Source organism: Leptinotarsa decemlineata, unplaced genomic scaffold, assembly GCF_025532065.1.
Source record: "Leptinotarsa decemlineata unplaced genomic scaffold, Ldec_3_MD MMD2_P_RNA_scaffold_9, whole genome shotgun sequence".
NCBI classification, from domain to species: Eukaryota; Metazoa; Arthropoda; class Insecta; order Coleoptera; family Chrysomelidae; genus Leptinotarsa; species Leptinotarsa decemlineata.
Genome location: NW_027412536.1, coordinates 1,296,360 through 1,323,564, shown reverse-complemented (window position 1 = coordinate 1,323,564; position 27,205 = coordinate 1,296,360). Strand labels below are relative to the sequence as shown.

General features: G+C 34.3%; 2 protein-coding genes across 7 annotated transcripts in view; both read left to right on the top strand.

Moving 5' to 3' along the window:
• Positions 1–27,205, top strand: part of Rbp6 (RNA-binding protein 6) — a 1,483,108-nt gene that overhangs the window by 159,676 nt on the left and 1,296,227 nt on the right. The window lies entirely within an intron of this gene.
• On the top strand, positions 4,114–11,824 carry LOC141480433 (uncharacterized). The gene is made up of 2 exons (XM_074170381.1): positions 4,114–10,650; positions 11,397–11,824. The coding sequence occupies exon 1, from the start codon at positions 7,638–7,640 to the stop codon at positions 8,640–8,642; it is 1,005 nt and encodes a 334-aa protein (XP_074026482.1). The 5' UTR covers positions 4,114–7,637; the 3' UTR covers positions 8,643–10,650; positions 11,397–11,824.

Sequence of the window (27,205 nt, the reverse complement as noted above, 5' to 3'; positions counted from 1 at the left end):
CTTGATGTGTACCGATATGTATATATGCGAAACTGACATTGAAATGTTTGATTTTCACATTAAACACAGATGGTCCTTTGTCCAGGATACGAATAGGAATTAAATGATCCAGTATCCTAATAAGAATGGTTTTGATATAATATGATTTTTCTCACCGGTTGCATTCTGACTTCAAATTGGATCTATCAATTCAATTAAGGGAATTGAAGGGTATTTCAATAATATCAAACGCATATGACTTTTGACAAAAAAAAACTATTATAGAGTACCCCGGGTATAATGATGACATCTATTGTATAATCAGCTGCAGAGATGAAGCTTTAAGAGAACGAGATATTGTCAATTTTCAGTTTTAATGACTGTTCCATTACGTTACCGTGTTTTTAGAAAAAGACAAATCATTGGGAAAGTTTGGGCTATGTTTGGATTTTAGGTTTTCAAATAGAATTAGGACAAAGAAATATTCGATATGTTTCTCAAGTAACCAGATTGATAAAAGGGTTGCCTTTTCTGTTTTTAATAAACGATGGTGCTACTGAAATCTGACTAGTGTTGCCGCCAAAACATGAAAGTCTCGTCTCTTGACTCGTCTTGTCTCGAACATTTTTCTTTTGAAGAATCGTCTCCGGACTAGACAAGACATTGGGTGTTCTTAGTCGAGACAAGACAAGACGAGAGAGGTATCTCTTGACAAGAGAAGACAAGAAAAGTCGAGAGAAAAGTAACATCATAAAATTCACTTTATTTTTCATGCACAGCACGAAAAGAGCAAATTTCATTTTTATTCTCGATACTGAACGAAAAGTAATGATAATATTCTCAATTATTGTTCGATATGATATAGCTGCTGTTTATACTTGACTAGTAGGTAGGCTATTTCAAATTCCTTGAATTTGAAATATGTCCATTGGGTCTTATGTGCACGAAATAATGTAATGTAGAATGTTCGCCGATCAACTTATGCCTTCTCAGTCTAAAAACTCAAACTTCTACAACCAGTGAAATGCTCACAAGAGAAAACACTGAATCTGGCGTCATTTTATTAGTAAAAGTGACATTTTGTCACCATATAATGAAGAGCGTCTCAGAAATTGACAGCATAGTTGACCGTGAGGTTTGGAAAAAAAGGAAATCACTCGTGATGATTTTCATTGAATAACTTTCTATGATTTCAAAGAAGACTTCACTCTACAAGAACGTAAAGACTTACTTTGCGTCTGTTAGTATGAAATTCGTGAAGGGTGACCAAAAATAATCGATGGTGTGAGCGAGGTGATTGAAGAAGATCGATTTTTTGTTTCTGAAGAGTTATAATATTATATAGTGTTTCACTAACATTTCAACTCAAGCTGTTATAATCGACGTTCTGCATACTTGAGAAAAAACAATTCAGCTGTATAACAACAGTTATCGTGTAGTGTAGTTTATAATTTTAATAAGTATAAGTAAATACTGATTTTAACTTTATTTTTAAAACCCTTGATCACCAGCACAGAAGATCTGTTAATGTGTGGGGTGGAATAATCAGAACGCAAGTAGTAGGTCTTTACTTTTTTGATGGTCATTTAAACGGCGTCATGTTTCTCAGATTTATTAGGGATAATTTGCCTAGTATGCTGTTGAAAAGTATACCTCCTAATATTCGTCAACGGATGTGGATGAAGCTAGATGGTGCTCCTGCACACTTTGATAGACGTGTTCGAAACGAGTTAGATCGACAATATCCAAATAGATGGATAGGACGAGGAGGTTCACAGAACTGGCCAGCCAGGTCTCCGGACCTTACAAGTCACGACTATTTTTTATGGAGATATATCAAAAGTATTGTTCACCATATAACGCCAACCGCACCTCAGGATATGAAAGTACGAATAAGAAGAGCGTTTCGTTCCATATCGCAAAAAGAGTTCGGCACTCATTTCAAGAAAGAGTTCGCCTATGCATCGAGAATAATGGACACCATTTAAGATTCCTAATTTTTCAGTAAAATGACTTCAAAAATGCTTTTTTGCTTTCCATTACAATACAGGGTGTTCCATTTTTGAGATGAAAAAATTACTCAGGAGTAAAAAGCAGAGAAGTGATAGGTATAGAGAACCCTAATATAGTTTTGAAAGGAATCTACTTCAGAGTCAAATTATGCCACTACATACGGGGTGTTCCATTCAACTTTAAGAAGTTATTTTTAATTAAATATGTGTACACATTTTGAGGCAATTTTTTCGCCACTCTGAATAATATTGCATTAAAAATGTCATGTGGTAGTTAACTTTAACCTTTGAGCTAAGCAGTACATTTACTCACGAGCAGCTTGTTACACATTACAGGGTGAAAACAATTTTAAATTACGGTCTGTATTTTTAAATTTCTCAGAAACCGTCAGTTTTGAGTATGGGAGTTATGAACTCTTTCGCCTGCCTCATTCCTGGGAGCTTATTCCACCAATCTATCGATTCGACTTGCATCCATTAATTTATAGATATCTTTATACACACTTTCGCTACCCCGCAGAAGGGTTCTGGGCCGATTATAGCCTTGGATGTGCCTTCACGGGCTAGAACATCGACCTCCTCATTGCCCTTGTGACCCTCATGTACGGGTACCCAAGCTAGAGTGACCCTATTTTGGGTACTTACCTCCTTGAGTGCGCTCAGACAGCTTTCCACCAGTTTTGAGAAGACTTGAAATTAGCTGAGCGCCTTAATTGCCGCATGTTTGTTGGAGAAAATGGCAATGGTTTTATTTGTGAACTTCTGCCTGTTTATTTCCCCTATACAGTGTCCGATGGCCGCTACTTCTGCATGGAACACAGTTGCATTATTTCCGAGGCTGAGTGCGATTCTCATCTTTGCTCTGCCTCCGTATATATACCGGCTCCTACTCCTTCTTGGGTCTTTAAGCCATCTGTATACGAAGATTCTTCCGCTGTTACCAGTCGGCCGTTTTGCTAGTCCTCTCTGCTTGGTATGATGATTTTAAAAGGTTTTTGTGAGTTGTACTGTGGAACTGTGTTATCCACGGGCATTCCTAGTATTGGATCTGCCTTCAGTTTATTGTACAGTATTCTGCACCGGGTGACTGGCTGATTGGGGTTTGCCCCTGCTTTAGCCTGTTCGTCACCGGCTTCTCTTTGTATGTAGATGTGCAATGGTGGAAGTCCGAGTAGGACCTCAAGTGCTGCAGGTGGGGTCGTTCTCATGGCTCCTGCTACACTTAGGCACTCCAGCCTTCGTATGCCGCCTAATAGCCTAGCCGTACCCGATTGATTTATTCACTACACTGTATGTTATCATGGGTTTCACTACCCTTGTATATAACCAAAGTGTAATTTTTGGGTTCAGCCACCAGTTTTCCCGCACATTCTTCTGCCGATTTATAGGGCCATCCTGGCCTATTGTGCAGTTTTATGGATGGCTTTCATTCATCGACACACGACAGCTGGTACTCACTCCTCTTTCTCCCAGTGCATCTATAAGTGACTCCGTGCAGACATTAGTAAATGCATCTTCTATGTCTAGTAAAGCAGCTACTGTCATTTCTTTGTCGTCCAGCGACTTAGATTGTAATCTGTTCAAGTCGTCCAGCGCTAAATCTATCGATTTCCCAGGCTGGTACGCATATTGACGAGTACTAAGAGGTCTTGTCTTCAACTTTTCATCTCTTATGTATCGGTCCAGTAACCTTTCAACGGTTTTCATTAGAAGGGACGTTAGAGTGATAGGTCTGCGTGGCCTAGAGATATATTCCAAATATTCCAGCCCAAATTCATTTTCGGTTGTATCTGGAGAGACGACAGCCGGATAGAAAATTATTCGGAAGCGAGACATATTTGGATTTTTCAGATTTCAGGGCTGATATTTTTCAGGAATAATTTTTTCTTGTAGTAATTTGGGTGTTCTATTTTGCCTCTTATTGTGACTCATCGTAAAAATGGGTCTGCCATCGCGAATGGCGAACAGTGTTTATCACTTAGGACAAGACCATCTAGCCGGTAACTGTATTATCAACATTTCCATCAATCCTGTTAATTCCACCTTGATGATTACGGAAGTTACGGTTGAAAAGTAAGACACTATATATATATATATATATATATATATATATATATATATATATATATATATATATATATATATATATATATAACCACTGTGAAGACAGATTTGACGTATTCTATGATAATATGGTCCTCGATTTTGTCGCCGAAAAATACACCCCCTGCAACCCCTTCAATCATTTTGATAAAAAAAATCATATCTTTTGAAAAGTTTGTGCTGCTGGGGTTATTTTCACATAAAACGAAAGTATTCAGCGTATTCTATGATACCTATATGGTCCTCGATTTTTTCGCGGAAAAATGCACCCCCTTCATATCTTTTGAAAAATTTGTGCTGCTGGGGTTATTTTCACATAAAACGAAAGTATTCGGCGTATTCTATGATACCTTTATGGTCCTCGATTTTGTCGCGGAAAAATACCCCTCCTTGCAACCCCTTGAATTATTTTGATAAAAAAATCATATCTTTTGAAAAGTTTGTGCTGCTGGAGTTATTTTCACATAAAACGAAATTATTCGGCGTATTATATGATACCTATATGGTCCTCGATTTTGTCGCGGAAAAATACCCCTCCTTGAAACACCTTGAATTATTTTGATAAAAAAATCATATCTTTTGAAAAGTTTGTGCTGCTGGGGTTATTTTCACATAAAACGAAAGTATTCGGCGTATTTTATGATACCTATATTTTGTCGCGGAAAAATACCCCCTCTGCAACCCCTTCAATCATTTTGATAAAAAAAATCATATCTTTTGAAAAGTTTGTGCTGCTGGGGTTATTTTCACATAAAACGAAAGTATTCGGCGTATTCTATGATACCTATATGGTCCTCGATTTTGTCGCGGAAAAATACACCCCCTGCAACCCCTTCAATCATTTTGATGAAAAAAATTATATATTTTGAAAATTTTGTGCTGCTGGGGTTATTTTCACATAAAACGAAAGTATTCGGCGTATATTCTATGATATCTATATGGTCCTCGATTTTGTCGCGGAAAAATACCCCTCCCTGCAACCCCTTGAATTATTTTGATAAAAAAATCATATATTTTGAAAAGTTTGTGCTGCTGGGGTTATTTTCAAGAATTCGCCGAATTCGAAAGAATTCGGCGTATTCTATGATACCTATATGATCCTCGATTTTGTCGCGGAAAATTACCCCCCCCCCTGTAACCCCTTCAATTATTTATTTATTTATTTATTTATTATTCTGGCCACACATGCTGACGTAGAGAAAATAAAAATCTGAGGTTGGGATACGAAATTATTAGCATCCGTACTAATATCTGTGGCTGGAATTACCTATTCACCTATAGGTTGAATGTGGAATTATTAAGACTATTTGGTGTATAACTTTCTTATAGAATCTTGAGTAGATTGACACGTTGATAACCGTTTTCTCATCAACAATACAGATTTAGGGAAGAATAATATTGGAAATATCAGACTTACTTAACAATACCCCATTTAGAAATGATACCCGATGATGCGCGTCCATTAAAATCTCACAACTTCCATAGTTTCTTGAGTAGATTAACTTGTTGATAACAGTTTTCTTGTCATCTAAACTGATTTCGAAAAAGAAATTGTTGAAACAATCAGACTCATTTTATGAGATTCCCTGTATTCATGAAAATCAAATAACTCTAATCTAGGGTAGATCAACACAGTGAAAACCGTTTTCTTGTCAACCATACAGATTTCGAAAATAAAATTGTTGACTAACTTTTTTCAACCCCTTGTAGAATTGGAACCAAATGATGTGCGGTCATGAAAATCACAAAGCTCTTATAGAATCTTGGGTAGATCAACATAGTGAAAACCGTTTTCTTGTCACCCATACAGATTTCGAGAAAAAAATTGTTGCAAAAATCAGCCTAACTTTTTAAAACCCCTTGTAGAAATGAAACCAGATGATGCGCATGTGCATGCATAAAAAACGAACAAGTCTTATGGAATTTCGGGTAGATTGACGTAGTGATAACAATTTTCTTGTCACCCAAACAGATCTCGAAAAAAAATGTTGAAACAATCACTCATTTTTTGAGATTCCTTGTAGAATTGGAACCAGAAGATGTGCCGTCCCTATTGCTGTTGACGGTATCTAATTGAAACTGGCATAAGTATTTATCGCTGTACCTACCGAATAACTGAAAACCTGACTGGCTAATTTAACCTTCATACTTTCAGAGGTAGTTGAAAATAAATGGGAATCAGTAAGTTTGGGTGCTAGTCTATATTGCTTTTCCTAATCCAAGTTGTTCTAGAAGACTTTTGTTCGTTGTATATTCATCTGATTGACTTCAATTAATTTTTTGATTAAATCATTACAATTACGTTGAACATGTAATGTGGGATCTTTACTCACTTGTGAGTAAGAATCACAATTTTCAATGAGGTTTGTAGAAAGGGTAATATACTGGTCATAGTCGAGAATCACAGTGACATTGCCTTTATCAGATTTGGCAACAATGAGATTTGGATAATATTTTAAGAAACGTTTTATTTTGATGAAAAGGTCTTGGAAAAAATTATTGTTAATATTTTCTGGAAGTAATAAATTAGACCCAGTAGATGGAACATATTAGTAGAACTCGTCGTTGATGGGACATTTTCTATAAAGAACCTGTTAGCTGATGTTGACTACATCACATCTACTATCACTAATGATGGTATATACCATAAAGAAAGCCAAAGCAGACGTACACCCTTCAGGAGGACAAGACTCATGCTTTTGTCTTCCGGGGGTCGGACTTTGCTCCTAAAATTAATTTCCGCACTGAGTGTAAGCTCGAAGTGGCGACCATGCATAGGTTAAGGACTAGAGACGTCCACTATATATGGTCGGCATGAATAGGGATGTCACCTTTAATTTTCTCAAGCGAAATGTTCCATATATCCTATATAGTAGGGTCAGATGGAAACTACGTAATAACATAGAATAAATAAAATAACTTTTATTCAATTTCTACTAAGTTAATTATTTGTTACGGCCGGTTTCGGTTTATTAGACCGTTTTCAAGTAACTGAGTTGAGTTACCCATAATAATTTGTCGGCTTGTACAAGGATTATTGGCTTCAACAGCAGCACATACTATTGTTTTCCAATTTTGACGGTATTCATTCATTGGGTTTACACGTGAGTCATCGGAATTTTGACACATCCACATTTCTTGAACTTCAAAATGATTCGGCAAATGGTGGTCTGTGATGGAACTGACCTATTTTCAAATCTGTTTTGAAATATGTTTTTCCGTTAATCAGCTGTCGCACCCATACGAACGACAACTCTAAGAAGTTGAGAAACTTGTACGAGCTAAGGACTAACGAGGTCTTACCTTTTGACGTGTGATTCGGTGAAGAAGACCGACACTAAGTGGGAAACATCTGTATACCGAAAACCCACTCATACGGGACAGTATCTGAACTACTAATCCAACCACCATCAATCGACTAAAAGAAGAATCATCAAGATTCTATTAGACCGTGCTTTTGGGCTCTGTAATACGAAGGAAGGTCTCGAAAAGGAACTAGACATCATCAAAAATGATCTTCAACGGAATGGCTTCTCCAAAGCGATGGTAGAAAAGACTTTGGCTATAAGACAGCAGGAGCCTTGCAAGGGAGAGAAGCCGTCACAACCAGTGCTTGCACTTCCCTACATCAGAGGATTATCGGAGAGGATAAGAAGAATTGGTTCCAAGTACAACATCAGAACCTGTTTCAGATCCGGTAACACTATCCGTAGCAGCCTCATGAAAACCAGGCCACCAAACGCAGACTTAGTGTCGGTGAAGAGGACCGACACTAAGTGGGAAACATCTGTATACCGAAAACCCACTCATACGGGACAGTATCTGAACCACGAATCCAACCACCATCAATCGACTAAAAGAGGAATCATCAAGACTCTATTAGACCGTGCTTTTGGGCTCTGTAATATGGAGGAAGGTCTCGAGAAGGAACTAGACATCATCAAAAATGATCTTCAACGGAATGGCTACTCCAAAGCGATGGTAGAAAAGACTTTGGCTATAAGACAGCAGGAGCCTCGCAAGGAAGAGAAGCCGTCACAACCAGTGCTTGCACTTCCCTACATCAGAGGATTATCGGAGAGGATAAAAAGAATTGGTTCCAAGTACAACATCAGAACCTGTTTCAGATCCGGTAACACCATCCGTAGCAGCCTCACGAAAACCAGGCCACCAAACGCAGACTGCGATTCCAAGAATTGCATTTACCTGATACCCTGTGAGTGCGGAAAATCCTATATTGGTGAAACTAAGAGGCCATCGAATGTTCGCACTGCCGAGCACAAAAAGCACACACAGCGAGGGGAAACCAGCAAATCAGGAATAGCAGACCATGTTTGGACCCATCAACACAACATCGAGTGGTCCCAAGCTGAGATCTCGCACAGAGAGGAACATTGGTTTAGGATTAAATTCAAGGAAGCCGCATACATGTTGTCCAACAACATATTCCGCCAGGCCAGCGTAGAAATACTCAACATATGCAAACCAATCATCAAGCGAAAAATGGCCAACTCCCGCCAAAACGGTCATCTCCCACGGAACCAGTGAAGCGGAAAATGGAAAGCAGGGATAAGTGAAAGTATTTGAACGACCTATAAATAGTCATCTCTCGGAGGAATCAGTCCAGTCATCACCCGAAGACGATTGTAGATACTAACAGTCGAAACGTCGTGAACTAACGTGACTTGGAATATCTACACATTTTATTTCTTTTTTCATTCCTTTATTTTTATTTTGTTTTTATTTATTTAATTGTTATATTTTTTCTTGGTAGTTTATTTCACTATTATTTCATTTCAGGTTTATTTTGCTTAATATAATTATTATTTTCAGCTATTCATTTTCAATTATTCTTTTTTAGTTGTTTCAGGGATTTCAAATCATTTCATATAGTAGACAATGGAAGTCCGAACTAGTGAAATTCAATACCTCACATTGATATTCTTTCATCATTTTTCATTTGAAGAAGAGGAAAGACAAGCAATCGGTTATCGTTTCTCTAATAAATATTTGCAGGTAAAATGGTAAGCTTGTGGCAATTTTCCAGAATTTCAAATACATTGGAAATTTTCACCATGTTTTCCCTATGATTTGAAAAGAATATCTACATCGTCTTCTAACAGAATAACATGTGAAAGTTATATTCATCAAATAGAATTCTTATTCAGATACCTTTTGACACAATTTCGTATAAAACTTCCAGTTTATATGTATTTATTATCTCTTTAACTCATGTGATGAATAAAGCCTACCTGATGACATTATCAATCCACCCGTTGATAACATTTTATTTCTGTCAAAATTTACAGATGACTGACTCCCAACTGTCTAAAGGTCATTTTAAATTTGAGCAATTTTTTTCCTACGACATTCACATTTTACGATTGCGCAGGAGCGACCTCGAGGAAATAATTAGTTGATGTAATTTCTAGATTATTGCATTACATTTGCATATTTTGATTTTTAGATGATTGTCAATGTTACCATTAGGTATATTAGAACTTACTCAATATGACAGAAAGAAGCAGACTTACACACAATTTTTTTATCAAAAGATCACTTTTGAAGCAAAAATCAAATGTCAACATAATCATACTTCTTGCTCAAAATTTGGATATGTTGGTAATTAAGTAGTGGATATTGAAAAATTAATAGCTGAAATGTACCATCTTTTATTTAATGAAAGTTCTGTTCATTCTATTGCTCGAATGTAAAGCGGCTTCAAGCTACATGATGAGTTGAATCATTTTTGTGTAAAAAATGTATTCGAAATATTGTTAGGTATTTGGGATTTTAAGTTTCGTCTGGGCAAATAAATGGTACGCTTATTCAAGTTCAATAACTTTATGTGATTACAAACATTGAACTGAATAAACTCAATACTTCAATCGCACTGTATCGCTTGCTTTGCTTTCAAATTTCTTGATCTAGGTCGAACTAATTGAAAAATTGTCGGTCGGATCGATGTGATCTGATTTATATTAGCTCGATCGTCATGGGCTTAAGTAACGGTCATGGTGCGAAATAACAATTATTACTGAATCCACTGCCATTGATGATGTTATTGTAAATAGATTATATGCACAATACCAGAAAGAAAATCATCAGTTGATTTTGAAAAAAAAATCACTTTCCCACTTGATATTACATCGCTATTAGGTACACCGGGAAAAATGATTGAAATTTACCTCGGAATTTTCATTTCGAACGAAGAAAATTACTTTAGTTTTATTGAAAGTATACTCTCTCTATTGAATAATTCACATCCCCGAGCGTAATTTCAGTAGGCAATGTACTTTTCATTGAGAATTAAATATTCATCTAATATATGTGTGAAATCATAACGTATTATTTCATGTGAAGAGAATTACTAACTGGACGATGGGTATTCCCCCTTAGTGAAATGTAAATTTTCGCCATCTTTTTATCGAATGTAAAATCACGCTTGTATTTGTGAGCGATTATTGTATTGTTCATTCTTGACTACAAAAGCGCATCGGTTTGTCTGACGTGTGCATTAGAATATTTTTGTTGTTGGTGATAATAAGTAAAGAAGGTGAGTACATTTCTTGTCAAATTTCAATAAGTAGTCCAATAAATAGATGAATTCATTGAGTTTTCTCGTTATGCATTATAGAGTGTTTTTTTATTACAAGTATATCCTAACCTCATATCGAGAATTATTTCATATTGTATGGAATAGTACAATATATTTTAACTGATTTTCAAATAATTACAGAACATATATTTGAAAATGTTTGTAATGATTACTGAATGATATTGGGATCCATTTTAAAAACGAATTTCGATGAGGATTAAAGTTTCGTATTGGTGGTTGCAAATACGGACAATGTTAAATCGTAATTTCATTCACCTAAAAAATATGTGAAAGTTTTATTCGTATCTCTCATAATTTTGGATAAATTTGAGGATTTGTGATTCTTATTATTGAACTTGAAAACATTTTTGCGATGGGAGGCAAGTAGGAACTCAAAATTGGAGAAATTGAGAAACACTTTAGGACCTTTTTGTTTCTGTTGAAGAGGTGAACAAAACACTTCATCACCACTTCATACCATATCATTATGGCTATACTTGCTATATTTCAGAAAATGTTGAAAAACATTTGGAAAAATCTAATTTTTTATTTAAACGGTTGAATATGTATCAAAAATTTTTGAGAAATATTAATATTGAAGTCAAACTAGTAGTAGTTTTTCTCTAGGAATGTGTGTTCGTCAACTTACTGTGTTTTTAGATTTCTAAACCTATTCATTTGATGACATTTCATTTCTCTTTTAGGATAATAACAGCAATTGAGGAAAAAAGAAAAAGAAGTATTACTTTCATTTCTTTTTCCGAATAATACCACCATGAGCAAGAAAGAAAATGTGTTAATTTGAAGAATGGTTTTTTTATTTTGTATTGTTATTTGACTTTTATGAAAGAATTTTGAAAGAAAGAAAGATTTTCAAGAATGTATATGAACTTATTTTGTATATACATATTTTTTTTAATATATCAATGTGTAATATGTCTTGTGCATTCAATTATCTAAATTATGAGGAAAAATGGCCACTTAAGAGTCAAGAGTCAACATCCGATTGAGGTATCATTGTCTTTAAATCTACTCTGAATACGGACCTTATTACAACGGAATATCCCTTCGAATACATCAATATATTGATGTAAAAAATATGTATTACTTATAATATTTATTCATTTTTTTTTTCTCTCAAGACGTTTCACTCTGATACATAAGTTTGAATCAGACTTGGAAATGCATTATTTTTCTTGTTATCATGTGTTATTTGGGTATATGTCTAAAAATGTATAGCTTATAGTTAAGCATCTCACGCTCAAGGTTTACCTTTTGTGAGTTATCTTAATTTATTTGCAACGCATTATTTGCACACTAACTTTGTATAACTGTGTAACTTGTATGTGAATAAATTATTATTATTATTATTATTATTATTAATAATATAACCCGTAAATGAAAAATTACAATGTAAAATTTTATCAGAGTATAGAATTCCACTGTGAAATTATATAAAAGTGTAAAATTCTACTGTAAAATTCTGTCAAGAGTGTAATATTTTGATATAAATTTATATCGCAAATTTACCCTATAATTTTTTATTTCAACACAAAAGTACAGTCAAAATGAAAAATTACACTGAAAAATTCCACACTTGTCTTCGGGGTAGAATTACAAAATAATATTCCGCATGGAATGTGAGATCACACACGAAAGTAATTTCTCGCTAATATGGGCGGTAATTAAATTGCCACCGGTACCGGTGGAAAAATTTTTACCAGTGTACGGGTTTAGTATTCGTGACAGCTTTAAAAAAATTATAGAACCTCAAATTATTTTATAATTTATATAAATACTGTTAACACATTTAGACCGAATAAAGTTCATGCAACGATTAAAGAGGTATTGTCTTTCAATGTGTGATTCCTAGAACAGGTTGAACAAAAACCATTCCGTACGATTTTTTCATTTTGAGGGGTGCATTTATTGAATAAAATAAAATAACTTCAGGGTACTCGCGACAGACAGTCTTATAATACCGTAGTAGTCTATGTCCTTCTCAAATATTATCTGAATTATGTAAATTATGGAAAACAACTCGGAGGTATTGATGGAACCTATCAACTGACATGAAATTTACATATGATTTATGATTAGGAAGAATAGATTTCACTTTCAGACAAAAAAACACTCGATAACATTTCTAAGTAGAAATCCTTTCGAAAATACAAACTGCTAAAACTTAACAAGCAACATTATTTATCAAACCGATTATGTTCAATACCTCTTCCTTTTTCAGTATTTCAACACTGCCTTGAGATTGCTCTCCCAAACATTAGTTTTGATTATTTGCAAAAATGTTATTGATGCACATCAGTTTCATTTATGAATATGTCAATTTGAGTTGAATTATATCAATGTATTGTAAAATTAGTATTATGAATACGTGGTCAGACTATTTTTGAAGTAGTTTCTGAATATATGATGAACTGTTTTCAGTCGCATTGTTTATCAAGAACTTACAATTACAGACATTTGCAATACCAATGCCATAGAGTTTTCTAATAATTCTCATGTTAATTATTGCTTTTACACATTGACTAGAATGAACGACCCAACTATCCTCAAAATGTTTCTTCATTGATTATTTATACATATTGTATTCATGCAGAGCCACACATAAACACTTTGAATAAATTTAAAGTTAGTTTCAATATTCCAGGGGTAAACTTCTCTGAAATTGCGAGAATAACAAAAGGGCTCATAAATAAAACAGTATTTTGTCAATATATTATGCAAATAGAATTTTCGGGACAATACAGTTCTTGGAGACTTCTATACCCAGTGTTATTGTGTGTGATTTTCTTATCTCTTCTTGTGTACACTCACGTGTATCCGCCGACTTCCTTTAGATATTGTATTAGAGCGTTACGAAAACAATATAAAATTTGTAAAACGTGTATCGTACATACATTTTGAATTAGAGAGAACTTTTAAAATATTCCATACAACATTGAATTCTGAGGTGAATATATGGAAAATAAATATATTCGGCTGAAGGAAGGGACCTCATGAAATGAAAATCAGAACTTCTGGACAGCGTGATTCAACAAAATAAATAAACTCCATTTAAAATGTTCCCTCTTTTCGTAATCAACTTTAAATATTTCTGATCTCCACACATTTGAATTTTTTAAAAAACAAATCATTACATTTTTTGGATCATCTTACTTCAAATATAAGAAGGTCACCAACCGCAATAACAAAGAAATAAGAATCTCACATAATTTTTAATGAAACTATAAGAAATCTATACATCTGAATAGAAATAATAGAATATATTCTGTACAGTAATTACTACATCATATGATGAAACATAATTGTACTACAACGAATTGAAGTCAATCTCTGAATTTGTAGCACTTTGCTACTCCAATTAATTGTTTGCCATAATATATCAAGTTATGTCTTGGATATGACCTGATGTTGCATCGGCAATCCCTAGTAAAACAACTTTTTAGGAAACATTTCCAGAAAATTGGAAAAGGCGTTGGAAGCTGGCTGTGTTCGAAATATACAAACATATCATTCTTGATTGTTTGCCAGGTGTAAAAAGTAAGTTCAGAGTTGGAATGGTTCGTTGAAACTTCGGGGAAATGGAATGTGAAATACAAAGTTGAATTTTTTGCATCTGATATAAGTGGAGGAAATTGTTTGCCTTTTTCTTTGATTTGAGTTGTTAGGTTTCAACTTCTTATTTGAACAAATAAGAAGAACCGAAGATGAAAATTATGATTTTTTTTTCAACAATTTATTGTCCCCTTACGTTTTGCTTTGATAGAAATAAGGTAATTAGGCGAAAGTTTTCAAGCGAATTTTGGGTTTTGAAAACGGAAAAAGATTGTTTTCCAAAACGTCAACCACTAAAAAAAGTTATCAATAGAATTTTTTTCATATATTTTTTCAATTTGAAGACAAAATTCATGAATACTATGCATGTTACTAACTAGTTGGCTTCTTCCGTGGTTTATATTTCGCAGTAACCTTTCGGGGTAAAATTTTCAGTTTTCCCTTAATTACACTTCAGCAGATTCTCTATTGTTTTAGATCTAACGTATTCTCGGAGCCACAAGTCAGCTTATATACTCCTGATCTATCCGACAGCAAAGTTTTGTCTTTATTGTTTGTAATAAATTTACTCAGACTATTATCTATTCTGTAAGCTACGTCCAATCTCTGAGAGTAATTTCCAGAGATAGTTGAGTTTGATCAAACAAATTGCGGTCAACAACTATTATGAGGTAGATATTATCGACTCCATCCTTTCCAAAAATCTACAAAAGCAAGAAATGGAGCAGGCCTTCTCAAATTCAAGATGCGATAACGTCAGCTATAGAACTTGTCATATTTGGGTGAACACACCAATAATATCGTCCGTTTTTTGAAAACAGAATGCGTAGACGTAGGTTTCAAAACGAATTATAGTCTAAGTGAATTTATTAAAAACAATAAAGACAAATCTTCGGTTCGGATAGATCAGGAATATATAACCTGACTTGTATATTGTATAGTGGCCAAACAGGGAAAACATTTTCCCAAAGAATTAAAGACAATAGAAGAAATTTTGTAAATAGAAAGACCAATTACACATTTGCCTTTTAGCAGAAGGACATGAGTTCAATCATGAATGCGACGTGTTACATTTAGAAGAGAAAATTTTGAAACTCAATCTTCTAGAATGTTTAAAAATCCATAGATTTAAGAATTCGGGTAATTTACTGAATGGCCAAATAGATTTAAATAACTCCCCGTTACTAAATATTTTTTGAAATGTGTAAACTGGTGTATAAGGTCAGGTAATTTAATTCATTACAATCTCAGGTACACATAAAACATCAAATGGCCAAGTAAAACTCGGGTACTTGAATTCAAGGTACTTCTAATTGTAAAATTATATATATATATATATATAAAGATTAAATATGTAAAATTTGGTTAGTTAAGACCCGGCCGAAGAATCCATTGTATGGTAGCTTCCTATCGAGGAAGCTATCATGTATAGAGATGTTTTTGTTCAATACTTTACCTGTTGATCATCTTAGATGGTTATAATGGTATGAGTATTCAGTTATTTTTCATAGAATTTGAAACCATCTAAAGAGTTTCTTTCAAATCTCCAAAAGACACTTTTTGCTTTCCTCCATAGTTTGCTCAGGGCCGCGCTCTGAGTCATTTTCTCGTCATTCGCACAGGTCATCCATAAAATCCACGCGCTAAACATTTTTTTGGTCTAGTATAGTTACTAGAACCAAAGTTTTGCTTCCCTGAAGGCTTCCGAGGCTTGTTACTTCCTCTGTCATTTTGTTCGTCATTCGCACATTCATAGGACTCCTGCGCTAAATGAAGTTCTTTTGACTACCGGTTGGTGTGGCTTCCTTAGGCACTGTGGAATATTTTCTACTCGTCCTTGATTTCAGTCTACGATCTGCAACGTCTGTCATCTCCAAAAGATGAGTTTGGACTTTCTCAGATTACTCACTTCCCCAAAACAGTCATATTTCACTAGAAGTCACCGGTAGTCCCCACTTTTTGTTTTTATTCCTCTAGTTCATTAAACCTCCTGTAGTATGAAGAAATGAATATTAACGCATTGCCTTGTACTAACTAAGTCTTGTAAAGCTTTTGGAGGGGGTTTCTTTTCTTACAGTCAACCGAGCATGTCATCTAGCCCCCAGTCTGCTCTATGAGGCTTACAGGTTCTCTATATGGATTCTCTATACTTTCGAATGTGTTTTTGAATGGTCTCTCGCAATGTTTGTTCACAAATATGTATGAACATGTTTATTATGAATCAGAAGACTCTTGACATCCATTTCTATATTGACTGACAAATTGTATAGACATTCCTATGAATAATACATGGTTAAGTGTATTTCTCAAAAATACTTTTGGTGCTAAGTTTACATACGACTCGATTGATAAAAGGAGGTGAATGACACGTTCACCTTTTAAGGGGCAATGAGAACTGATATGGTGAATTGATGTGATAAACTAATGATAATATTTGTCTATATCTATTTTGTTATGGTGTTGGTTCTGAGGGTGTCGATATTGTCGAGAGTATTGATGTACTTGGCGTTATATACTGACATGGATTATTATTGAAAATATTCTATTGAACACACCAACTTTTAGGAAATGACGTTGTCAACAAAGTTACCATTTATAGTTATGCTATGTGAATACATTCTATTAGTTTGAAGATGGTCGACAATGTTTTTCATTACTTCCGACTTCCATTGTCTAATAAAATATGAATTTATGTGAAATCCCTGAAAGAATCTGTAAAAAATTAAAAAGATTAGCTGAAAAATAACAATTATATCAAGCAAAAAAACTGACATCACGATGAAATAAAATACAAGCAAAAACCAAAAAATTGAACTATTAACACCAGATAAAAATTTAAAAAATCATTAACAAGAAGTGAAAATTAAAAAATAAAAGATTCTAAAACCAAGGTACTTCACAACGTTTCGATTGTTAGTATCCATAATCACCCAAAGAGTGAAGGAAGGTTAAAAAATGTAGAATTAGATAAAAAGTAATAAACCTATTGTCAGTTTCATCGGTTATGTAACCAATATTTCTGGAATAATTGTAATTCATTCGAAATTAAAAAAAACTCTAAAACAGATTTCGATGGAAATTGCTGCCTTTTTTGTGTTGTAAGAATATGTCTCAATATGTGGCAATACTGCAATAGTATTTTTGATTACTCTCATTTTTTTTCAAAAAGTCGTGAACGAAAAATTCATTGTAGTCTAATTGTAGTAATTGATTTGTAACCTATCTCCGCTGAAAAAATCGATCTTAGGAAAAAACCACTTTCTCTCACCTAGATATTATAATATTGTTTTTCAATAAAAAAAAAGTATTGATCAAATGTCGTATTTCTCCAGACAATTGTTCATGAATAAAAAACAAGTATGATCCTTTTTTATGAGCAGATCTGCTAACTTGATATATCAAGTTAACAAACATCCAAATTGAAAGTGAAATGTGGAAAATTGTGTTTAATATTTGTTGAAAAGCTGTCGCAACTCACCAATAATATATCAAAAAACAATACAAAATCTAATAATTGAAAATTATTCCATTTGTTGGGTCCCAATTTTGGTTTTTTGGCATACTGGCCCCCTTCTAGTAGACTGTATACTGTTAAATAATGCGACTTAGGTAATTAAGTAACACATTTTATTCTGTCATACCTTGTTTACAGATTTCACAGAATTTGAAATACGACAATTGGTTGATCAGTTTAATTTCATGTGAGAAACACTATCACTAAGCTTATACAAATGAGACCCTGTGATATTCTCTACAATAAACTAACACTTCTCACTTAAACTAGACCTTTCTTACGTTATGCTAAAACCATACTGTGTGAACGAGGGTACTCTTCAGCAAGAGGTAAAGAAAACAGGACCTACGCTGTTGGTTCCCAAGTGTAGGTACGTATCCCTTGATAACCAGATACAGACAATTACACAGAGGTGTAACAGTGTTTAGTAAACTCAATTTAAGTTTTTATTTATATTCCCAACACCATTTTTCATGTTATACACACTCTGTCCTCTAAAAAACATTTTATTCTTTTATCAATGTTTTATGAAACAAAAATGATGATGGGTCAATTATGTGATGAGAGATCAGAGTTCGTAATCTAGGAAAAAACTGAAGAAATAGCGGAAGTTGCGATGAGAATATTCCAATCATTGAAGCAAATATCTTAAAAATTGGATTTTTAAGAAGTTCGAATTCCGAGAATAAATTCCAAAATAAAAGAGTAATATATAAAATCAGATTGTTCGTTGTTATAACTGCTAAAAAAAATTAATTCAGAGAACAAATGCATTTGCTACATTTTATGAGATAGACTTATTCATTGAGTAAACTTATGATAGGAATGGAACAAAAGTATATGTCCGATTTCATATGAACGCATAATTTGCAGTATGTTAAATTGTACAAAACTTCAAAACTCATGTGCAAATAATTTTATAAGTATTTCTTCATATTAGATAGTAGGATAGGCATACGATTTCTATGAACATGGAAAAAAAATTGCGTGGCAATGATAATTGTTTTGGGGAGAGAGCATATGCGGTCAATTTCCATGTCATCATTTCATCGACCTATGGCATTACTTTGTTCATGTTACAGGACTTGAGATGTTGAAGTAGGTGGATAGTATCCATTTAGTGAAACTTGTCCGTTTATCTTTCTTGTTAGTAAATATCATGATTACATGAAGATTTACTTGATTTTTGATAATTTCAGAACGTCATCAAGACGATAATCCTGATTTATTCCTCCAACCTAATGGTTGAAATGTTCTCATATTCCACTTTTCAACGTCTAAATTACTTCAAGTTTTTCCCCACATTGGTAACTATGGGTTGAAAATAACATATCGAAGGTAAAAGTAATGTAATTCTAACTGGAAATGTTAGTTTGGTTGGTTCTTAAATATATTTTCGATTTTTTCACGAAAGATGATATTTATATTTTTTTCATTTAACAAAACTACATAACAAGTTCGATTCTAAAACAAGGTTGTCATAAATGTACTATTCTCATGACAAATTTTGATAAATAATTTGTTACGATTTGTAACATAATATTCAATAATAAATTTTCTGTACCTACCTAGTGAAGTTACTATTTTCTTCGCTGTTACTCATACGTCTACGTTAACAATTCATTACAAACCGAGATGTAAATTGCATAATGAAAACGACAATGAGGCTTAATTACCGAGACGACTTCAATAACAATCATTTAATAATAGTACGTATGCAATAGTCATTAAAACTTTTGATATTTATAACGTCATGCAATGTCTGTTTACTTCCATATCAATTTTTTATCTAGAAAGTAATACATAACAGAAAATTTATGAACTATAAATTAAGCTCGATAACTTCTTATTAGTCAGAAACTTATAAAATACTTTTACAGTTCTAATGGTGGTGTTCAAGTTGATTTGATGGATACACAAAGATATACACAAAGAAACTTGATTTTCTTGAATATTACCGGGGATACAGCATAAATACTTTTTGATAATTCAATCTTCCGAACACTGTTTTATATATCTGGTTTTTTATTATGTTTGTTTGAAAAACTACTATATCTTCTTGATTAGTCTTTGTGAAAACATGAGGTGATATTACCTCTTATAGACTATTTCATTTCTTCATCTCTCATCGAAGGATGTTATCAGTATCAGGTGTCAATCAAGTTATTTTTCTCAAGTCAACTATTGATATACCCCACTTCCTCCTCCTCTTCTTGGAGTGAGTTGAGTATCTTTAGGTGAAACCTCAACACTGAACCGTATCAGTGGGTAGCTTTCTCGACCACAGGTGTCGGATGACAAGTGGGCATTTGCCGCTAGCTTCAGTGAAGAAGGGGTGGTTCGATAAAATGTCACTGAATTTAAAGTTATTTATGGGCGCCAGGTAAATTAAATTTCCAGACAAATACCCGATTTGGCAAACTCAATCTTCCAATTTACCAACTCTGATTGGAACAACAACCGTAATACTAAACCAATTTATTAACAACAATAATCATAGTTTTTCATGTAGTACAGGATCATTAAACATTTACCTATAAGAAAAAATTAAGCACTGGACTGGAAGCGTAAGTATTAAAGTACTAAGCAGGCACTGGATATTCAGCAAAAAAAAACAATAAGCTTACTCAATTCAAAAAATTGATATACTGGCATATAAATGAGAGAAGCAAGCAAATATATAGCGTATGACGCAAGTAAGCAACCGTTATCTAACTCTACTCATACCATAAGCAAAACTAAGTAGGTAATAGTAAGTATTTGGCAACTATAAATAAATCAATATCAAGCAGAAAAAGGAGGTGAATGCATAAATATCATTTCCAATAAGGGGAGCAGTTCCGCTAATAAACGTCGGTCGCTTGAGCTCAGGCGCATGCGTTATACCATATAGCTAAATTATTCAAAAATATGCATTTTCATACAAATAGTGATATACAAATTATATGCAATCACACTTCTAACAATTATGAAGTATAAGCAAGCCACAAAGCAACGTGATATCTTAGCAATAAGCAATCATAAAAAATAGCATTCAAACTTGCGTGCTCCACGAAGAGTATGGCACACGCGAATTCGGTCCGATTCTCTGTAGCGCCCTGTAAATTTGTAGTACTGGAACGCCCTGTATATTCCACGAATGAGCGATAGTCCCTTTTAAATATCCCTCTTGTACATAGCCTCTCAATGTGTTCAGAATTCCAGGGATTATTGGACCAATAGGAGAAAATAAAAAAACCCTGTCAGAAGAGAAAGTTCAAATTAGAAAACTCTACAAAACTGAAAAATCAAATCCCCCTTTTGACTATCCCGGTAAAAGCAAGTAAAAGTACAATGAAACATTGAAAGACAAAATAAATATGTTTTATTCACTACGAAACATATAGCCACTCCCTGTATAAGTGAATAAAAGGAAATGATAATAAAAAATCCTCACTTATTGAGACAAACATAAAAAAAAATTGACGTGGACCCATTTTTGGGAATTGGTTTCCAAATATACAAATAAATTTGAGATCTGGCAACGTTTTAAAATTTATTTCGAACAACTAAAAACTTATTTCAACAGCTGTTCTGATTTCATCAGTTCCATGAACACTCACTCGAATTAATCATAAAAGGAAAAATATACATTAACTTACCCTGGCCGAAAGGGGTTTTCACAAACTGCGATTTCCATTTGAGTAGCTGGTTACCAAATCGTAACACCGGTATAACCTCAGCTTGAAAATTTGTCTCGTAAAATATAACCCAATGAAGGATGATTGAAATATCATATAATTTTACGGGTCAACGAATACTAACACCTTTCTTTACTCAATCGGCGCAGGAAAAGGACAAATGACAGTCTCGAACGAAATTCCTGTCAGTTGAAACAGAAGAGCCACCTACTATGAGTCATTGAACTTCGACGGAATACTCTATCCTAAATCTGTTTCGTGAAAACAACTGAAGTTGCAGATCTGATGAAGGTTGAACGATCCTTCCGATTGCAACATTACATGACAAATATTATGTACAACCCATTCAAAATATACAAAATTTACAATATACAAAGGTGTGCAAAAGTCCGGAAAAAAAATAATATCATTTTAACCAGTATTTTAGGAAAAAAACGCTGAAACACGTTAGTTGATTTCACGTTGTACACATTTTTTGGCAATAAAATAACAATGATGATCATTGAAAAGCTCGTAAAAAATGGATTCTAACCATAATTCATTCTGACGAAAGAAGAAGGTAAGCATGCATACTTATACTTTTGAAAATAATTCAGAGAACGTCTGTTTGAGTATATTTTTAATGATTCGCATTCTCTTTCAGCTTAAATTCGATCCGATGGTCATAATTTCATCAGGTGTCCAAGAAAAACTCACTCAGAGCCGTTTTTAACGTTTACTTAAGGAAGCGGAGTTAATATACGGAGTATTGTTACAAGTATTTACATCACGATATAACCAGAGGAACATATTATAGAGCTGTTGGAGATGATATTCTGAAGTTGCCAAACTCTCTGCAAGGCTAGAACAAATTATCGCATTCTTGACATGTTTGAAACTATCTACAATAATGGAGGAATGATAAGGATAGATTTAACGAACAATATGATGCAAATTGACCTGTTTTTAGGTGTTCGTAATATAGAGTCCGAGGTTTTTATGTTGTTTGGTGTCCCTAGAGTGATAATATGTGATAATGGAAGACAATATAGTGGAGTGAAATTTCGAAGTTTCGCTGATAAGTATCAGTGTACCATAAAATTCAATGCATCTTATCACCCAAGAGCTAATCCGACTGAAAGCGTGAATAGAACAATTAAAGCTCTGTTGTCGATCTATGTATCTGAAAACCACCGAACTTGGGATGAGAATATTGATCAAATTGCTTGCGCTATTCGTACCTCCAAACATGAGGTGACGAAACTCACTCCCTATTTTGATAATTTCGGTAGAAATATGATGCTATCTGGTGCCGAATATAGTGAGGTAGAAAAACCCGAGGTAGAAGATGTAAATCAGAGTGGTGAAAGTAGTCGTAATGAGTGTTTTAGGAAACTGCACTCAGATGTTAGGAGGCGTTTGGAAATTGCTGGTGAAAAGGCTTGTGCTAGATACAATCTTCAATGTAGACATGTGGAGTGCCTTCCAAACCAATTGGTCTGTGTATTATCTAACGCTGCTACCTATTTCAGTCGTAAATTAGCTCCTAGATTTGTTGGTCCATTTTATATTAAAAAAAGGCTGTCTCCGTGGACATATGAACTCAGAGATGAAAAAGGCTTATCGAAAGGAGTATGGCATGCTAAGGACTTGAAGCCGGGTCCTGATGATTCCAAGTGAAAGTTTGACCGTTGAAGAGAAATTTACAGGGTAAATTCTTTCAAGTAAGGGGGGAATTGTTACGTTCATTTTGAACCTCGGGTATATTAGTAAAAAAACGCTACCTTACTATAATTCTTTCATTCATTTACTAATTTAACATAAACTATTACAAATATTATCTAGAGAACATATTTTATTAGAACACCATGTATCTTGAGAACGAGTCTGGTATTTTGGTACTGCCTAAAGGAACACCTTGAATGGCAAGGCTAGAAAAAATTTCATCGGTATTTAGCTCGTCTATGTTGCCAACTATTCAAGCTGAAATTCTCTAGATTCGGGTTCGGTTAGGGAACACCTTACACGAGAGTTGTTTTGGACAATAAATATATATTGTAAATTTTGTATATTTTGAATGGGTTGTATATAATATTTGTCATGTAATGTTGCAATTGGAAGGATCGTTCAATCTTCATCCGATCTGCAACTTCAGTTGTTTTCACGAAACAGACTTAGGATATACCTTCGAAAGTCAATGACTCATAATAGGTGGCTTTTCTGTTTCAACTGACAGGAAGGTCGTTTCGTTCGAAACTGTCATTTGTCCTTTTCCTGTGCCGATTGAGTAAAGAAATGTGTTAGTATTCGTTGACTCGTAAAATTAAATGATATTTCAATCATCCTTCATTGGGTTATATTTTACGAGACAAATTTTCATGCTGAGGTTATACTGGTTTTACGATTCGGCGTATTTTTGTTATACAGGGTGTCCCTGGACTTCCTCTTTTCCTCTCGGGAATGTATAGATGGGGTCAAAATATCACCAGTACTTCATATAAATTTTTTCCTAAAATCCTTCGTTACCAAGTAACGAGCCCTCGAAGTTACAAAATGAAAAATGTTTTTCTTTGATAACTTTTCAAGTGAATATTCAGAATCATCCAAATTTTGGTAATTGACTAAACAAATGAATTCCTTCGATGAGCTTTCATGCAGGAGTCAGTTGTTTTGCTACAAAGTCAGGAATGGACTACCCCCGATGGTCCACACCCCAAAACTTTGAAATGACAGATATTTTTCAATATTTTTCAACAAATTAAGGTTACTTGGACAATTTTATGAATAAAAGTACTCGTGTGGAAAGTCGATCGGAGCAACGAGTCTTGATAAAAATGTAGTTTCACTCGACGACATCAAACCATTATTTGAAATGAATAATTATCAAAGCAGAAATAATAATGATAACGTTGAATCAACAACATTTATCCTGAGATGTCTACCATTATTCGAAAATATTAGTTTTTAAGGAAAATGGAAATGATAGGTAAAATGTTCATAACGAATTTTTATAATGTAAACACGTTTAACTAACGAAACTCAAGAGCCTCAAGAGCAAACAGAAATGAAAAATCCGCTACAGAAACTGCTCGATATGACCACCTTCTCTCTCTATACATTTTCTTAGTCTGCGAAGACACCCTCTCTGTACTTGAAATAGCATTCCAGGGTCGTTTCGTATGGCTTCACAATATAATGTTATTCTATTCAACAATGCATCTCTTGTGTGAATAGGTGTAGCGTAAACAAGGCTTTTTAGATGCCCCCACAGAAAGAAATCCAATGGATTTAAATCCGGAGACCGCGATGGCCATGAATATGGCCCACCTCTACCAATCCATCTATTGTGGAAAATATGGTTCAGATGGTCACGCACAATCAAACTAAAATGAGGAGGAGCGCCATCATGCATAAACCACATATCTCTTCGGGTTTGCAATGGAACATGTTCCAAAAGTCCATTCAAATCGTTCTGAATGAACTCCAAATAACGTTCTCCATTCAATCGGTCCTGTAGAACGAATGGTCCTATAAGATGGTTTCCTATGATACCAGCCCAAACATTCACGTTGAATTTCCGTTGGTGTTTTGTTTGCAATATCCCATGGGGATTTTCTTTGGCCCATATATGGAGATTATGAGAGTTGATAACTCCATCTCTACTGAAACCTGCTTCATCAGTGAATAAAACTCGATTAATAAAAGTCATATCCTCTCTTTGCCTATCCATGAACCAATTGGCATATTCCAGTCGTGCTGGAAAATCTTGAGGTGTCATGGCATGTACCTTCTGGATGTGAAATGGGTGGAGCAGTTGTTCCCTAATTATTCTATGAATAGTGGACTTGGATGTATGGAACTGTTCTGATAGATTTCTGATGCTCATTGAAGGATCATCAGCGACGGCTTCCAAAATATTTTCCTCCGATACAACGGTACGTACAGTCCTAGGAGCGCCCTCACCACCTCGTTTTTGCAAAACTGTACCTACAATAATATCGAAATAAAACAACGTGCTCAAATTAATTATCAATTATTACATACCTGTCTCCCTCAAGCAGCGATCGACACGCTCGAATGTTTCTCTTGACGGTACCGTTCGATTGGGAAAATGCTCGGAATACAGACGACGAGCTTCTGCAGCATTACAAAATGCTCGTCCATAAAATACATGCATATCTGCATATTCATTGAATGTAAACTGTTCGGCCATATCAAAAAAATTCAAAATATCCTATAGAATATTGACAATACAATGATAGTCATATGACAACGCACCACTCAACAAAACAAAATCGCATTCCAGTTTCTCATTTTTTATCAAAACTTTCTGAAAGGTTTTTTTGTCAACATCTGTGAAAGAAATGGAACATAATTATTCCCTGGATATTTTTCACCTGATCATGTGCAGCCGTTTTTGCAGTTCATTCGTTTGCTTTTTATTAGTATAGTATATATTTTTTCCGATGTGCGTTTTTTCAGCTAAATTTAGATTTGTGTTAAAGAATTTCTCCCATAAAATTATAATTATCAGTGAAACTCCTCAACAGTTTAGCTGTGAAGAAGAATTTGAAACATTCGAATGTTGAGTTTCATGAGATTCGATATTTCATAGTAGAGTAGCTTGTTAGTTTAAAAACACCACGATTCTATAGAACTTGATATTTCTTTTGAAAAAATATCTGCTATCACAATTGTGACTTAAACTTCCATATAGGTACTGTACTTTTTGTTTACGACTTCATTTTAGCATACTTTGTATTATTCCTGTTATAAATGTTGTTGAATTAACGTTATCATTATTATTTCTGCTTTGATAATTATTCATTTCAAATAATGGTGGACGCGCGGGTTTGATGTCGTCGAGTAGAACTACATTTTTATCAAGACTCGTTGCTCCGATCGACTTTCCACACGAGTACTTTTATTCATAAAATTGTCCAAGTAACCGTATTTTGTTGAAAAATATTGAAACATATCTGTCATTTCAAAGTTTTGGGGTGTGGACCATCGGGGGTAGTCCGTTCCTGACTTTGTAGCAAAACAACTGACTCCTGCATGAAAGCTCATCGACGGAATTCATTTGTTTAGTCAATTACCAAAATTTGGATGATTTTGAATATTCACTTGAAAAGTTATCAAAGAAAAACATTTTTCATTTTGTAACTTCGAGGGCCCGTAACTTGGTTACGAAGACTTTTAGGAAAAAAAGTTATATGAAGTACTGGTGATATTTTGACCCCATCCATACATTCCCGAGAGGAAAAGAGGAAGTCCAGGGACACCCTGTATAACCACGGCTATACTCGTTATAGGATTTTTAAAGAATCTCACCTAACCTTGAAAGTGAAAGCATTTCCATCGGAATCATTTATCAGGTATGTGTATGTATTTTATATGTTCGAGTGCCTCTTCATTCGTCTAAGTTTTGTTTCCATGAATTTATTTGATTCATTTGTATTTTTGGTATTCACCAATTCTTTTTCTTATTGTCAGATGCGATTAGGCCGAATTTCACTTAATGTATGTCCACCATCTAAGTAAACAGCGTCTTTCAATGTTTCATTGGAGGTTTGTATTTTTTTTTACCGTTAGTCAAAAGGGGATTTGATTTTTCAGTTTTGTAGAATTTTCTAATTTGAACTTCCTCTTCTGACAGGGTTTTTTTATTTTCTCTTATTGGCCTTTGGAGTCCAATAATCCCTGGAATTCTGAACACATTGAGAGGCTATGTACAAGAGGGATATCTGAAAGGGACTATCGCTCA